The 15,047-nt window shown below is 45.6% G+C and overlaps 1 protein-coding gene across 2 annotated transcripts in view; it reads right to left on the reverse strand.

The window, feature by feature from the left end:
- The window catches only part of PRDX4 (peroxiredoxin 4), an 89,656-nt gene that overhangs the window by 13,322 nt on the left and 61,287 nt on the right, over positions 1–15,047 (reverse strand). For both annotated transcript variants that reach the window (XM_085622472.1, XM_085622473.1), the window contains exon 6: positions 6,353–6,387. In XM_085622472.1, the coding sequence (XP_085478598.1) occupies positions 6,353–6,387 (35 nt within the window). The remainder of the gene's footprint in view (positions 1–6,352; positions 6,388–15,047) is intronic.

The following is a 15,047-nucleotide window of genomic DNA, read 5'->3' on the forward strand; positions in this document are numbered from 1 at the left end:
CAATGTAATACTTGAAACAATCCACCTAGCAATGGAATGTTTGGAAGCCGCAAAGCCCATACGGACAACCCCATAGTTCACAAACAATTGATCAGATTTCCTGACATTCTTAGTCCTATCTAGGTAGAATTTTAGGACCCTTTTGACATCTAGAGAATGCAACGCCCTCTCTGCCGGAGAGGAGGGGTTGGGAAAAAAGGTTGGTAAGGAGATGGCTTGGTTTACATGAAACTCCGATACCACCTTAGGTAGGAACGAAGGATGAGTTCTCATCACCACCCTATTCAGATGAAAAATAGTGTAGGGCTCTTTAGAACAGAGGGCCTGTATCTCACTGACCCTCCGTGCTGAAGTGATGGCTATTTAAAATGCTGTCTTCCATGTGAGGTGCTGTAGGGTAGCCTTATGAATAGGCTCAAAAGGAGAACCCATGAGCTTTGACAGAACCAAGTTTAGCTCCCAGGAAGGAGAGGGAGGTCTAACCGGGGGATAGACTTTGAGTCCTTGCAAGAAATCCTTCACTACCTGCACTTTAAAAAATGACTGCTGTGAAGGCGAACGCCTGTATGCTGTTATGGCTGCTAGGTGAACCTTTATGGATGAAAATTTCAACCCTGCCCTCGCTAAATGTAGAAGATAGGGCAAAATTACATCCTCCTGGCATTTAGTGGGATCATAATGATGCTGAGCACACCATATATAAAACCTTTTCCACTTACAGAAGTAGGAGTGTCTTGTCTAAGGCCTCCTGGCTTCCTTCAGTATGGACATACACTCCTGGGGAAGGTTCAGATGGCCATACTGGAGGACTTCAGGAGCCATGCTGTTAAGCTCAGCGAGGGAAGGCTGGGATGGTAAATCTTCCCCCGCATCTTGGACAACAAGTCCGGCCTGCACGGCAGCCGCTTGTGGGGGCGGATCGACATGTGTAGGAGATCCGTGTACCACCACTGCCTCGGCCAGTCCGGTGCTATGAGGATCATCTTGGCAGATGAATTCTGCAACTTGGTCACCACCTTGGGGATTAGTGGGAGAGGCGGAAAAGCGTACACAAATGTCATTGACCAATTGATCAAAAGGGCATTCCCTAGGGATCCTGGTCGATGGTATCTTGAGGCGAAGCCTCGGCATTTTGTGTTTTGCTCGTCCGCGAAGAGGTCCACTTGCGGACGCCCCCATTCCCCAAAGATGTCTAACACCTCGTCGTTGATTACCCAGTCCTCTGGCTCTTGAAAATGCCGACTGAGTAAGTCCGCTTGCACGTTGAGTTCTCCTGGTAGGTGCACCGCTTTCAATGAGATGTTCCTTGCTAGGATCCAGTGCCACAGGGACTGAGCTTCCAGCGAGAGCGTTCTGGATCGAGTACCCCCCTGCTTGTTCAGGTAGTACATTGTGGTGGTATTGTCAGTCTGCACTAGAATGGTACTCGTCGTGATCGCAGGCAGGAACGCTTTGAGGGCTAGGTGGACTGCCCTGAGCTCCAGCATGTTGATGTGGTACAACTGCTCGCTGCTGGACCACTGTCCCGGAGTTTGCAGGGACCCAAAATGCGCTCCCCATCCCTGAAGGGATGCGTCGGTGATTAAGGTCTGAGTTGGGGGCTCCTGATGAAAGGGGATCCCCACTTGTAGATTCCTTGGCTTCAGCCACCACTTGACTGACTGTTTGGCTGCAGAGGAGAGGCAAACCTTTTCTTCCCACAGGGAGTTCCTTTGATCCCATTTGTCCTCGAGATCTTGCTGGAGAGGACGCATCCTTAGCCTGGCATTGGGCACTAGGAAGATGCAGGATGCCATGGCCCCTAGCAGAGATGAGATTTGCCTTGCCGACGACAGATTGCTGGTTATAATCTGCCTGCCTTTTAGAATAATGGATGACTGTCTTTCCTCCGAAGGAAACACTTTTCCCACTACGGAGTCTATAGTTGCACCCAGGTAGTGGATCCTCTGTGTTGGTGAAAAATTTGACTTTTTGGCATTCACTCTGAGACCCAACTTGCAACATAAGTTCAGGCATAGCGACAGCTGTGACCGCACATTCTGAGGCGATGAGCCCTTTATTAGCCAGTCGTCTAGGTAGGGATAGACGAAGACTCCTGCGCGCCTCAGAGCAGCCGCTACTACTGCCACGCATTTTGTGAATACTCGAGGAGCTGACTTTAGGCCAAATGGGAGGACTTTGAACTGATAGTGAGAGTTGCCTACCACAAACCTGAGAAATTTTCGATGATTCCTTAGGATGGGAATATGGAAATATGCATCCTGAAGGTCCAGTGAACACATCCAATCGCCCTTCCGGAGAAGAGGATATATTTGGTGGAGCGCCAGCATGCGAAACTTTTCCTTCCTTATGTGTCTGTTCAGTATCCGTAGGTCTAAAATGGGTCTGAACTCTACCTTCACACTCCTCTTTTGAATGAGAAAGTATCTGGAGTAAACTCCCTTTCCTCTTTGGTTTATGGGTACTTTCTCTATTGCAGATTTGAGTAGAAGCGTCGCTACCTCTTCTCTGAGCTGCTTTAGATGCTGGGATGAATTGACAGGAGGAATCGATGGGGGGTGACTTCTGAAACGAAGCGAGTACCCATGACGCAGTATATTCAGGACCCACTTGTCCTTTGTGATGGACTGCCACTCTGGAAGATGATGTGCAACACTTCCTCCCACCGGAGCGGTGGACAGCATCGGAGGAAGCGGCTTCTCATTGCTTCCCCGGAGCTTTGTTTCCAGCATTAGACTGCCTGTTGTTACCCCGTCCCCTGGATGGCTTGCGGGACTGGTATTGCTGTTTCTTTTGACCTTGCTGGTCCTGGTTCTTTTGCCAATGAGGGGTTTGAACGCTCTGTTGGTAATTGCGCCTGTCATTTCCCTTGCGGCGTCGAAACTCTTTTCTCTTTTCAAGCCCGGCAGCTTTCATGGTCTCCAGCTCTGCCTTCATACGGGCCATTTCTTCGTCTGCATGGGACCCAAAAAGAGAACTACCGGAGAAAGGCAGATTTAATATTCTTGCCTGCGCTTCCGGTTTCAAGGCCGTCAATCTAAGCCAGGATGATCTTCTGGCTGTGACTCCGTGTGCATATTCATGCGCTGCCAGTGTTGCCCCGTCCGCCGCTGCACTTATGATCTGGTTAGAAACCAGACTTCCCTCATGCAAAATTTCTTCAAAGTCCCGTCTGTCCTCTGATGGAACTTTGTCAATGAACCTCTGAAGAGAGTCCCATAATGATCTATCATAGCGCCCCAGAAGCGCTGAGGCACTGGCCACCTTTAAGCTTGAGGATGCTGAGCCGCAAACTTTTCTCCCCCAGGAGTCTTGTGTCTTACTGTCCTTATCTGGTGGCACCGTTGAAGACCCAGCTACTGCATGTGTCTTCCTGGCAGCGGCGGTGATGACAGAGTCCGGTGGAGGATCTGATTTTAGGAATAGAGGATCCTCCGGAGCTGGACGGTACTTTTTTAGAATTCTCGCCGGCGCCGTTTTGGTGGTTGCTGGTGTGAGAAAAATATCCATTACTGGTTGCAACAAACCAGGGACTAATGGCAATAACGGGCGTGACACTGTGCGTTCATGAAGAGTTTCAAAGATTATGGATGAAGTGGTCTCCTGAACCGGCATAGGGATATTTAATTTTGTAGCTCCTATACACAACACTTCCTGAAACGTAGAAATATCATCTACCGGAGATACCCGAGAGGGTGGCGTCTCCGAGAGTGTCGGTGACTAATCCCTTTTGGATGATCTGGAAGAAGGGGAGGTAGAAGGGGTTCTACGGCGCCTTTTCTCTGATCTGGTCGACTCTTCTGCGGGAGGAAGACCTGGATCGCCTTCTTGTTGCTCGAGAGTGACCTCGGGATTCTCTTCCCCGAGATCTTGGTCTGATCGGTGTCGCTGGGAATTCCATGCCCCTTAATCTTGTTAGCGATGCCTTTATTGCGTCGGGCATAGCAGGGTCCTGAGGCATCTCCCTTACGGGACTTTGAGGTACCGCATTGTCCTCCTCCTGCGAACTTTCTCTTGCAGGTACTGGAGATTGATGCACAAGCTCTGGTGATTCGGATCTTGAACCTGAGCCCTCTGATCCTGAAGGCGAGATAGATATGAGACGCGGTGACTCAGGAGTTGTATATATCAGTCTATGAGGAGATTTTCGCCTTGAGACTGGTCGAATCGTGAGGCGAACATGTGACACCTCCTGCGTACCCTCAGCAGAGGGCTGCCTCGACGGTGATAGGCCTATCACCGGAGATCTTTGATTCGAATCCTCGAGGCTCCGAGCTTCTTGTCTCGACGTCGAGATTATCTTCGACGGAGGCTTCATGTACCTCTCCAAAGCTTTAGAGACCTGCGAGGACGGAGGCACCTGCCTCGACGTCGACTCAGACGGAGGCACCTGCCTCGACGTCGACTCCGACGGAGGCTCCTGCCTCGACGTCGGCCTTGACGGAGGAGTCTGCCTCGACGTCGTTCTTGACGGAGGAGTCTGCCTCGACGTCGAATGCTCCGACGACGTCGAAAGCCTCTTCGCCGACGAACGATGTTTCCTCGACGGCGATCTTGATCTTGACGGCGATCTTGGTCTCGACGTTGACTGTGGTGTAGATCGCCTACGTACTTCTTGCGACGTCGACTGATGTCTCGCCGACCTCGAACGATGTCTTTCCTTCGACGATGAACGATATCTCTGTGCAGATGTCGATCGATCTTCTCTTGACGTCAACAGATGCTTTATCGACGTTGAACTGTGGCGCCGAGTCCTCGACGCCGAGCTTTTAGACGCCGTCGACGTCGAACGCATCCGCTTCGACGCTGAATCTAAAGTCGACGACGATTTTCTCTTTGCAGCATGACTTCCCCTTGACTCCTCACCTCTCAGCGACGATCCCGCCGCTGGAGTCTTCGACGCCGAGCCCGACGTCGATGGGGAGCAAACAGGGACCAACTGCTTCGACGTCGACCGTTCTGCTAAGCCGTACAGTCTAATCCTCTCTCTCTCCTTTAAAGTCCTTTTGGAAAGGTCTTCACAATGCTGGCATGTTGCTGGAGAGTGAGTCCGGCAGACAGATAATACACACCTCATGTGTGTCTGAAGCAGCCTTCTTTTTTCCACAAGATGGACATGGAACAAATAAAGAAGGCATTTTTCTGACAAAACAGCAACACAATCAGTCAGAAAAAACACAGGATACCAACTTCCTCTCAGATGTTATAAGAAGAAGTCCAAAAATCCTTTAAGTTGTAATATTCTTGACAAAAGAGTCAAAATAGAAGAGAGCTGAATTCCAGGGTCCTGACTGAAGGAGCCGGAAAGAACAACTGACCTAACTGTCACCCCTGAGGCATGATGGGATATGGAAGTCAGGGCTGCCTTAAAGGCACGGTGCCAGTTTTTACCTGTACAGGGCTTTTTAGTCTCTATGGTATTATATTGCAATGCAGCCTGCAGGCTGGCAATGTGTTGTACATCTGTGTTTTTCCACAGTTTGTTCTCTTTATTTTTTGCTTTCTCATGAGTGTTTACCTCATTAAAAAAAAAAAAAAAAAAAAAAAAAAAAAAAGATTTAGGTGTATTGTTATATATATATATATATATATATATATATATATATATGTGTTATTGGATGTGTATATTTACATTGCCTAGCCTTTTATGGGAGCTGCATTTGCTTGGAAAAAATGATATATGTTTATACATATACAGAGCTGTATATATGTATGCTTTTTACATATATAATTTTATTATTTCCGGGGTCCCCGCACATGGGCGGGAATATTCAGTGCTTATGACTTTGATGAGGATCCCCTGGAAGAGAAGCATGAATTCCTCTACACTGTTATGCTTTTGTCAACATAATAAGCAGGCTGTCAGCTAGCCATTTACATCTGTTGCTGCTCACAGGAATTATGGATAGGTTGTACAGACTTAACAGGAACACTGATAATTGCTAACAAACTGCAGGCAGCACTATCAGTTTTATCTTAGAGTTCAGTTTGCAGTGCTGAATACTTCTACAGGAATCCTGGAGCAGATAAGTTAGGCAGTTCTTAATACGACTGACGAAGGACTCCTGGACGCCACCAACTAGTGTGCTCAATTTACCTTAAAAACAGCTTTCGAAATAAATTTTAGTTTACCAGTCTGCCGAAAATAAATGCAAGCGTTACTTGCAAAAATTAGTTGGGAAAGGCTACATTCAAAACAAAAAAATGAATACAGAGACATTCAATTCCCTATTCTACAAAAGTGTTAATACACACACCAACTCAAATATTCAGAGATACAACCTAGAAAAACAGTTCTGATAAACCGTGGTACGTGCCTTTTTAAATTTAATAATCAAGAATTGTCACTTACGGTTTCACTGCCAGGCTTCCAGCCAGCTGGACAAACTAAGAAAGGCAAAGCAGAAACAAAACCCCATTAGCTTTAATGGATATGCACGTTAAAACACCATCCAGATGTCCTCTGTTCTGACTCAGGTGGTAAAAGGTACATTATAGTTATTATATTCAATATTCATGCAAGCCCTAAAGTTCGGATTTTATAAGATCAAACACAGGGTACACGAACTAAAAGGAGTTGCTTGGTATGAGAGGATTGCACTCCAAGTACATTCACTTTTTGAATTAAGGGATTCAATTTCACGGTGACAATTCAAATTGATAACACAAACAATGCTTCTTCAACTCTTCAATTTTTTCCAAGTTTCTGAAAAAGACCCAATTACTATGCTGCCTCGTAGGAAATCCATGCCACCGAACTAATCTTTTCTGACCCACATAGGCTATACATTTTCCTCAACAGTGCAACCTTTAATAGTTTGGTTTTAGTACAACCAAGCCAACTTAGTAATCATAGGCATTGGAAAAAAAAGCCATAATTACTTGTTCTATTTAGAGTAAATAACCAGAACAAAATTCAGTTAGCCACTGCTTAGATGCAACAATGGGAGGAATCAAATTGGATTCCCGCTGTTAGGTCACCAGGGAAGATACTCCATTCCAGTGTTTCCTGCCTTGCCCGAGTCTGAGGACACCTGAGCGAGAAAGCAGAATTGCAGTTGACTGTCTCACTGCCCTTCTTCCACCTCTCCCAGGTCTCCGCAGACCAGAAAGCGGCAGCAGAACATGATGGCGCAGCACATTTGAGCCACCACATTGGCCTGCCAGCACAGGTCGCTGCAGATTAGTTTTGAAAGTATTAAAATATTAGTTTACATCACACTTCATAATTTCAAAAAATAAGCTTCATTTGAGCTTTCCTAATTGTAATATACTCTAAAATATCTGCAAAGTTCATTTCCAGGCATTTAAGCTTTGTGGTGCACTGGAAAAGAAAAAAACTTTCACAGGAAGATGGTCAGATAAAGCCTCTCACTTTGAAGTCAGAGAAAAAAAAAGTTAATATCAAGCTCCTTCGGAAGAGAGCCCGACATCTCACCCATGTCTTTGAATACACAGCAAATGTGATAGGAACATGATTTAAAGGTCTTTTTACAGAAAGGAGCACTCTGGAGGATACAGTAAATAGGCAATGCTCCACACGAGTGATAAAACACAAGCTAGACAGCCTAAAACAAAAACGCAGCAAATGGAAACCAAGTAAATGTGAGTTCCAAAGCCAATGCTAGTCAATGGGCGGTATGCATTCCCAGATAAGCTTTGTGAATGTCATCAAGAGGTCTTTAGCAAACCTGACAGCTGTGCTGTCAAGTAGGCTTTGACCTAAAAGATTTAGCATTTGCAATGAAATAAGTAACGCATTACTGAATGTTTGAGCTATTGGCGTTGCTAATAATAATGCAACGCCAATAACTCAAGCTTTCAGTAATGTGTGACCTACTGCATTGCAAATGCTTCTTATGCCTATAAAAGAACTGTAATGCAGTGCATTTCAAGCTCGCGTCAATCACAGGCCGGGCTGAATGTGCCCAAAAGGTCAGTAGGACTGGGGTAGAGTCAGTAACGTGGGGCGAGTCAGCGTTTCTCGAAAATGCATTTATTATACGACGTGCCCGAATAATGTGAAGATCATTGCCTGTAAGGAATGACAGAAGCAGCATTCTTCATAGTAAAATGCATGCAACAATGCCCCCTGCTGTCTTGTATCAGGTGACGTCACAGAGCCAAGGCAGAATTGGAAACGGTGAAAACGCAGTAGGAGTCTGTGTGAAACCCTATTTTTACCTTCAAAACAATTAAAGCAGAAACCCTGAAATGTAGAATGATCTGATGTCCATATCTTTGTCAGTCTAAGAGAGGTCTCTTAAGGAGGTTTAACAAATCTGCCTTGTTTTCGTTTTGAAGCGGATCTGTAACCCAGATGAAATGCTTGGAAACAAAGCTCAGCAATTGGGGAATGTCAAACTCCCCCAATGACAGTGACGATTGTGCAAAAGATCAACATTTCAGGTGAACATCTGCACTCCGCACAGCGCTTTACTGGATGCTTTCACTGGTTATCCAACTCTTGTTTAGTGTACTACTCGCTAGCGACATATTTAAACAATGTGCCGTACTTGCACCTTTAAGCAATGCCTACAGAAATGAAACCACACTGCAAGCTGCCACAGCCCAAAACAGACAAACTTAGAGGAACAACTACAATTGTTTGAGTGAAGGCGCGATACGGGGCACTAAAACATTTTTAAAAACCACCTCATGGCCGCCATTAAAGAAAGCGCAGCATGAGGTGCTTTTACAGAAAATCATTTGGTTTGTTTAGGGGAATAAGGCGAGCCGCGACTAAAAAATACTCCGTTACAGTAAATACGGTCAACCGGCATAAAGGAGGGCAACCGCAAAGCGTGCAGCACTGGTTTAAAAAAAAAAAAAAAAAAAAAAGCTTAAGGAGAGCATGTCCTGCCTGCAATGTCGGGCAGGAAAAATTCATTTAAGAATAGAGCTCAGAGGCTGTAATTAAAACGTACCAAGTAACACATAACAAGGGTTGTCATCATGGGAGGTTATAAGAAGAGAAAAAGGTAGTACTAAGAAGCGACTACTAAACCTATTGACCAATGAAAATCCACCATTTACAAAGGACAGTGACAGGAAACAATTAAAAAGATGGTGGAAAGTGGGCAGAGCTTCATGCCCATATCTTGAATACAGCAGGTCTCGAAGAGAAAGCGAGACCTAAAAAGCACAGGGTGGGTCGCAAGAGGCCAGGCTTTTTTCAATGGGGAGCAGGGGGTTGCGAAGGATATTCAGACTGTGATCGATTTGCTCTTCTTGTCTATTTGACAGAGCCCCTGTGAAAAACATCCCAATTATTCAGTTACCTACCTATACTTTTACATTACCTACAATTCCATGCCCCATCCACCAGTCTTTTTAAAATGCTGTTATTCACCACATTATATGCCTGCACTGAGACACAAAGCTTGTTTTCCACTGTTACATCCTGACACTTGCTTTCAGCAGTCCATGTTTAGGCCGGTTTTTGATCTACCACATCTCCAAAAAGTCTGTTCAAAATAGCCAATAATGCATTCTTTTGTTCTTCTCTAGGGTCAGAGACGAGGATGGCAGTTAGGGGGTGGGGAGGGGAATTAACTCTGAGTTTGTCCCAAGAAAGACTAAGTGGCTGGGTGAAATATTTGTGTGTTTACAGAAATATCAGACTGTTACTCCATGTTCCTGTCAATGCAGAAGCTCTGACTGAATAAAGCCCAATACAACTAAAGGCAGTGCGTTAACCTGGATGAGAAGAGTCCCCATGAGAAGCATATGGAAAAAAGGCCAAAGCAAACCAAATTGTCAATTTAGATATAACATACATTTTAAGAGTAATATTCGGATACGTTTGCAGCACTGGTCTTTTCTTACAGAAAAGCATGGTCATGCTAATGATTAAAGAGAAGAGATACACGACATGAGAGAAAGAGTAAAATGGACCGTTAAAATATGAAGAAAATGAGTAAAATAATAAAATTGATTAATTTGATCCAAACTTCAGAGTGTGGCAGTGCAGCTTGAGGGAACCGGATTGGAGGTTCCTTGTGGGTTCATAGTATTGTCACAGCGCCACGAGATGAAGCGCAAAGCAGGTATTGCACGCCATCCAAAAACTACAAAGTAATGAATATGTTTAACTGCAGGACTACAAAAGGGATGCATCTCTCCTCTTTAATCATTAGCATGAACTCTTCGTCTCACTTCGAGATTGCACCCATGATTGAATTACGAATACAAGAAAACATAAGAAACACAAGACTAAAATGGAATTGAAACGTATAGTTAAGAATGGCGAAAAAGCAAAGGACCTGGGTTCGCTACCATGTTTATGGGAAAAAGTGAATCTTTTACTGCAAACAAAATTTACATGTTTTTCAGAAAAACAAAGACTGTTTTGAAGAAATTTTGAACGAATTTATTGAAAGCATCGAACACAAGTATACCAACGAGAATACCGTATATACAAAGCGAGCGGAGAAGGAACCGCATGGTATTCTGGGAATTGTAGTGTCACGTAACGTAAATCATTGATGAATAAGAACAGCGTTAGTTCGTGGTTAATGGTAGCGTAGATCTGTCTTAAAGACGTGTAATGAATAACCAGCTGACATTGAATATGGGCGGAAACATAAAAGAGGACGCTACGACAAATTTTTACTTGCACCAGCATGTGGTTACACGTCGGAAAGAAAGGAAGGAAGGAGGCTTTTATTTTAAATAAATACGGGGACTCGCAAGGGTAGAGTAATTGATATTTAGAAGCATGTCAAGGATACAAAATCGTAGTATTATTTATTACAAAGAGGAGTGAAAGTATAGGGAAACATAGTATTGAAGTTAAGGGGTAAGACCAAGTAGGAAATGTAAATGTCTCTACACGTGGGTTAAATTATTTTCCAAAAGGCTTGTAAATACGTTTGTCGCATAATTGGTTAACCTTGTTCTTAAATGAAATTGAGGACTTTACTCATTGAAACATGTTAGCTAAAAACTTTTTTTTGTATCCTGTGTTTGTAGATGTCCCTGATGAAGGGAACTTCATTTCTCGAAATGCATTGGGCTGCTAAAATAAAACCATGGCACGTGGAACCCAATTTGAACTCCTAAGCTTCTGTGAATAAATGCACGTCTTGAACAATATTGAGTAAAATTAATTGAGCACGACATGAGAGAAAGAGTAAAATGGACCGTTAAAATATGAAGAAAATGAGTAAAATAATGAAATTGATTAATTTGATTCAAACTTCAGAGTGTGGCAGTGCAGCTTGAGGGAAACGGATTGGAGGTTCCTTGTGGGTTCATAATAAAGAGAATATAAATGGCACAGACTGGAGTGAGGGTGGCAGCGCGAGCAGACTGAAATGGGCACGGAGGTGGTATCGACCATCAGGAGGGTGCTACAGGAAGCTGGCCAAGTAAAGGGAGTGAAGCCGGAGGGGTGGTGGTGTAGCCAGGAAGGTGAACAGCACAGAGATGATAGATGAAGAGGGACACAGAAGCAGGGTGATATGGAAAGGGAGGGCCATATAGACAGAGGGAGGGTGGTACAAGGACAGCACCGAAGAGGTGATAGATCAGAGGACACAAAGCAATGCGGTTTCGCAGTGAGATCTAGGGAACTAAGGTACTTATTCCGAAATCCAACTCTAAGCACTTCTGCTTGCTAAAGGCAAGGATTGCTCTCTAGATAGGGGCTCTCTAAAGGTATTTGGCTGGTATTCTCTTTGGTGATAATGTACAGGACGATTCACCTACGACTCTTTGGAGGAAGTCTAAATCAGTAAAACATGCTCCAGTTTTTAAGGCATCATCTCTGGTATATGCTCTTGGTTGTCACCAACTTAAAGAAGGCCCTCTGAATATCTAAAATAGGTAAAGACCATCATACAGTCTTAGAAGTGATCATAACCGGAGATTTAAATTCTATTCTGCAGAATGAATGCAGCCCAATAACACATTCAGGATCTACACGATCAATCAGCCATCAAAGAACTAGCCAGTTACATACAAGACCCACTAGGAAAAGAAATGGACAACCGCTTTACTATTTTTTTGCTGCTCTTTGACACTATGCAGTGAATTCTCCGCTGCCAGCAAACTCAAACACCACTTAAATAGCAGAGACTCCATTCTAGATTACACCTGTGGATGTCAATTGCTTTTTAGTCACTTCCAACTTTTGGGTCTTAGGCCATGAAAGTGACCCTTCTCCCACCTTAACCTTGAATCTCACTCCGCCGAGAGCTAATCTTCCAGTTCACCTTAGCTATGGCTCAGCAGATTGCAAATTAGAGAGAATAAAATTGACCACAAAAAGCAAGGAGAAATTCTCCAAATGGAAAATATCAAGTGACACCACATCACTAATGGAGAAGATATCTGGGGCGTTGGTCCCAGGGACCCCGCTATCAATCTGCACAGAATGAAGTCAAACAACGCAAAAAAACTCTAGCTCAAATTTTACCCCGTCTCCTTGGAGCCCTGATTAACCCCTCTGTTCAGGGCCTGATTTCTACCAAGCACAGTTGTCGATTCCTGGTGTGGTTTATCTTATGCCCCCTCTACAGAAACAAGGGAAGAAGAACTAATCCTTCCAGTTACCGTCAAATCACGCGGCTAGATGTCGCGTGCAAGGCATACGTGAAATTTCTACTTCAGAACCTTGACATTTGGTCAAATGACACTATCAAACCCCCTTATTTCAAAGACATTTCAGACCCAATTGCAGCACCATGGATAACATTGTGACAGTATCTTTTTGTCTCATTGTGCAGCCAATCTTAAAATGACTTCCTCTATTCGCTTGTTTCAATGATAACACAGCAGCCTTTAATAAGGTGGAGCGGCAAACACGGTGGAGAAAGTTGGCAGCATAGGGCATTCTGCCCAACTTACTCCAATCTATCATCTCACTGTACTCAAGACAGCTGGGTTTGAGTGAAAGTCTTAAGGAATGACTCAAACACAACCTATACTAATAGGTGCTTGAAGCAGGGACTCCTTCTCAGCCTTTACAATGCAGACATCTGAGCTTCAAGGAAAAGTCAGATAATTCCCTCCAAAGAACAACAATGATTATTTACAAATGCTATAGTATGCAGACCAAATTATCTTCGACCATAAATGCGTTGGGAACTACACAATGACAACTGAAAATAAACTAGATTTGAGCCCAACAAAATCAAGTATGATTTTAGGGGGGGAGGGGGGGGGGGCTGGTGGGGTAATCTGAAAAGGTATGGCACTCAAGGGCATACAACCCTCAGATACTTCGCATAGTCTCTCAGCAACCTCGAAGCGTAACCATTGAAAAATAATTCCATCACTGTTCTACAGTCAATGCTTCCCAGGCTGCTTCGCATCAGCTATAAAACTTATACAGTGCAACACATTATCAAAGTTGTTTCATCTACTCTGGAGCTGTTAGAGGTCACAAATTCTACTGGAATTTGGTCAAGTCCACCTAGACCTTGCATGCAAGGCAAATATTCTGGAAAATTGCTTCCTGGTTAAGAATGCAAAGACAGACTTGGGGTGTTTGGTCGCAGTGGCAGGCAGGTGGGAGGAACGAACCATAGTACTGGGATCCGGCTACGTCCCGCCTGGACTTCACTCCTCAACATACACACGACTGGGTTCTTTCCTGACTGGCCTCCCATGGGGTACCCTCCCGCTGGGTGGGGACACCAACGCTGTAATGGACGCTAACTTGGACCGAGCGGGGTCCCGGGGAGAGTATGGGTTGAGGGACTTCATCTCTCAGTGACATATGGCGTACGCATCACCCCACACAACGACAATACACATTCTTTTCGGCTGGACATGGGTCCTTCTCCCGGTTGGACCACTTTTTCACGAATACCGCCCAGCTGGGTGACTTTGCGGAGCCCCGCATCCTAGCCCGGGGAATTTCCGACCATTCACCGGTGGGGGTGACGATTAAAGGGCCACTGATTAACAAGGCTTCCTTTCCGAGGGTGGACCCGTGGCGCATCTGAGATGATACCATCAGTGCTCGGCTTCGCGAGGGCTCCCAGCTGTATTTTGAGGAAAATAAGGGGTCGGTGGAGTCTTGCATCACGCTCTGGGAGGCCTTCAAAACCGTTCTAAGGGGACAGGCCCAGGGTCTGATAGGGGCAAAAAAGAAAGAAGTGTCCCTGCAGGCCACCCGGCTGGAGGGGGAGATTGAGGGGGAGGTCGGTGCATCGCCTGCTCTAGATGCCAGTCACAAGTTGGCTCTCAAACTGAAGGAGCTCCGAGCCCTAGCGGAGTGTGAGGCGCGAGCATACTCTATCGCAACCCAGCATAGAATCTACGATGTGGGGTATAAGGCTCTCAAGCTGTTGGCGTGGCTCGAGTGAAGGAATAGGGAGCGCTCATGGGTAGCCGAGGTGCGCAACCCTGCGGGCTCACTGGTCTCCAAGAGTGCAGAGATAGCGGAGGTCTTTGCATCCTATTACGAAGGGGTATACACCCCGGTTTGCCCCCGCAGTGAACAGGAGTGCGCGGAATTCTTGCAGGACTTTGTGCTCCCCACTTTGTCGACTGAACAAATAGACCGACTGGAGGCAGACTTCACGGTGGAAGAAATAGGAAAGGCCCTCAATTCCCTCCAGTCTGGGAAGGCACAGGGACCCAATGGCCTCCCGGTGGAGCTTTTCAAGTGACAGTCCAATATTATCATGGACCCGCTCCTCCGGATGTACCGAGATGCGCGAGAGGTGGGCAGGCTTCCCCCTGACCAAAGAGAGGCCACGATTGTCGTGATCCACAAAGCGGGCAAATCAGCCGATCTTTGCTCGTCCTACCGCCCGATCTCACTCAAATGTAGAACCTAAGGTATTGGCTAAGGCCCTGGCAGATAGGCTGCTATTGGTTCTGCCGGATTTGGTGCACGTGGACCAGTCTGGGTTCATGCCCCGTAGGAGCACCCGACATAACTTACGTCGCCTCTTTGGAGTGCTATATATGACAGAGGAGGTGGGGGCCACCCAGACAGCACTGATGGCGCTGGACGCCTCAATGGCTTTTGATAGCATTGAATGGCCCTATCTGTTTATGGTGCTCCGCAGACTGGGATTCGGTCCCGT

Source organism: Triturus cristatus, chromosome 8, assembly GCF_964204655.1.
Source record: "Triturus cristatus chromosome 8, aTriCri1.1, whole genome shotgun sequence".
Classification (NCBI taxonomy): domain Eukaryota; kingdom Metazoa; phylum Chordata; class Amphibia; order Caudata; family Salamandridae; genus Triturus; species Triturus cristatus.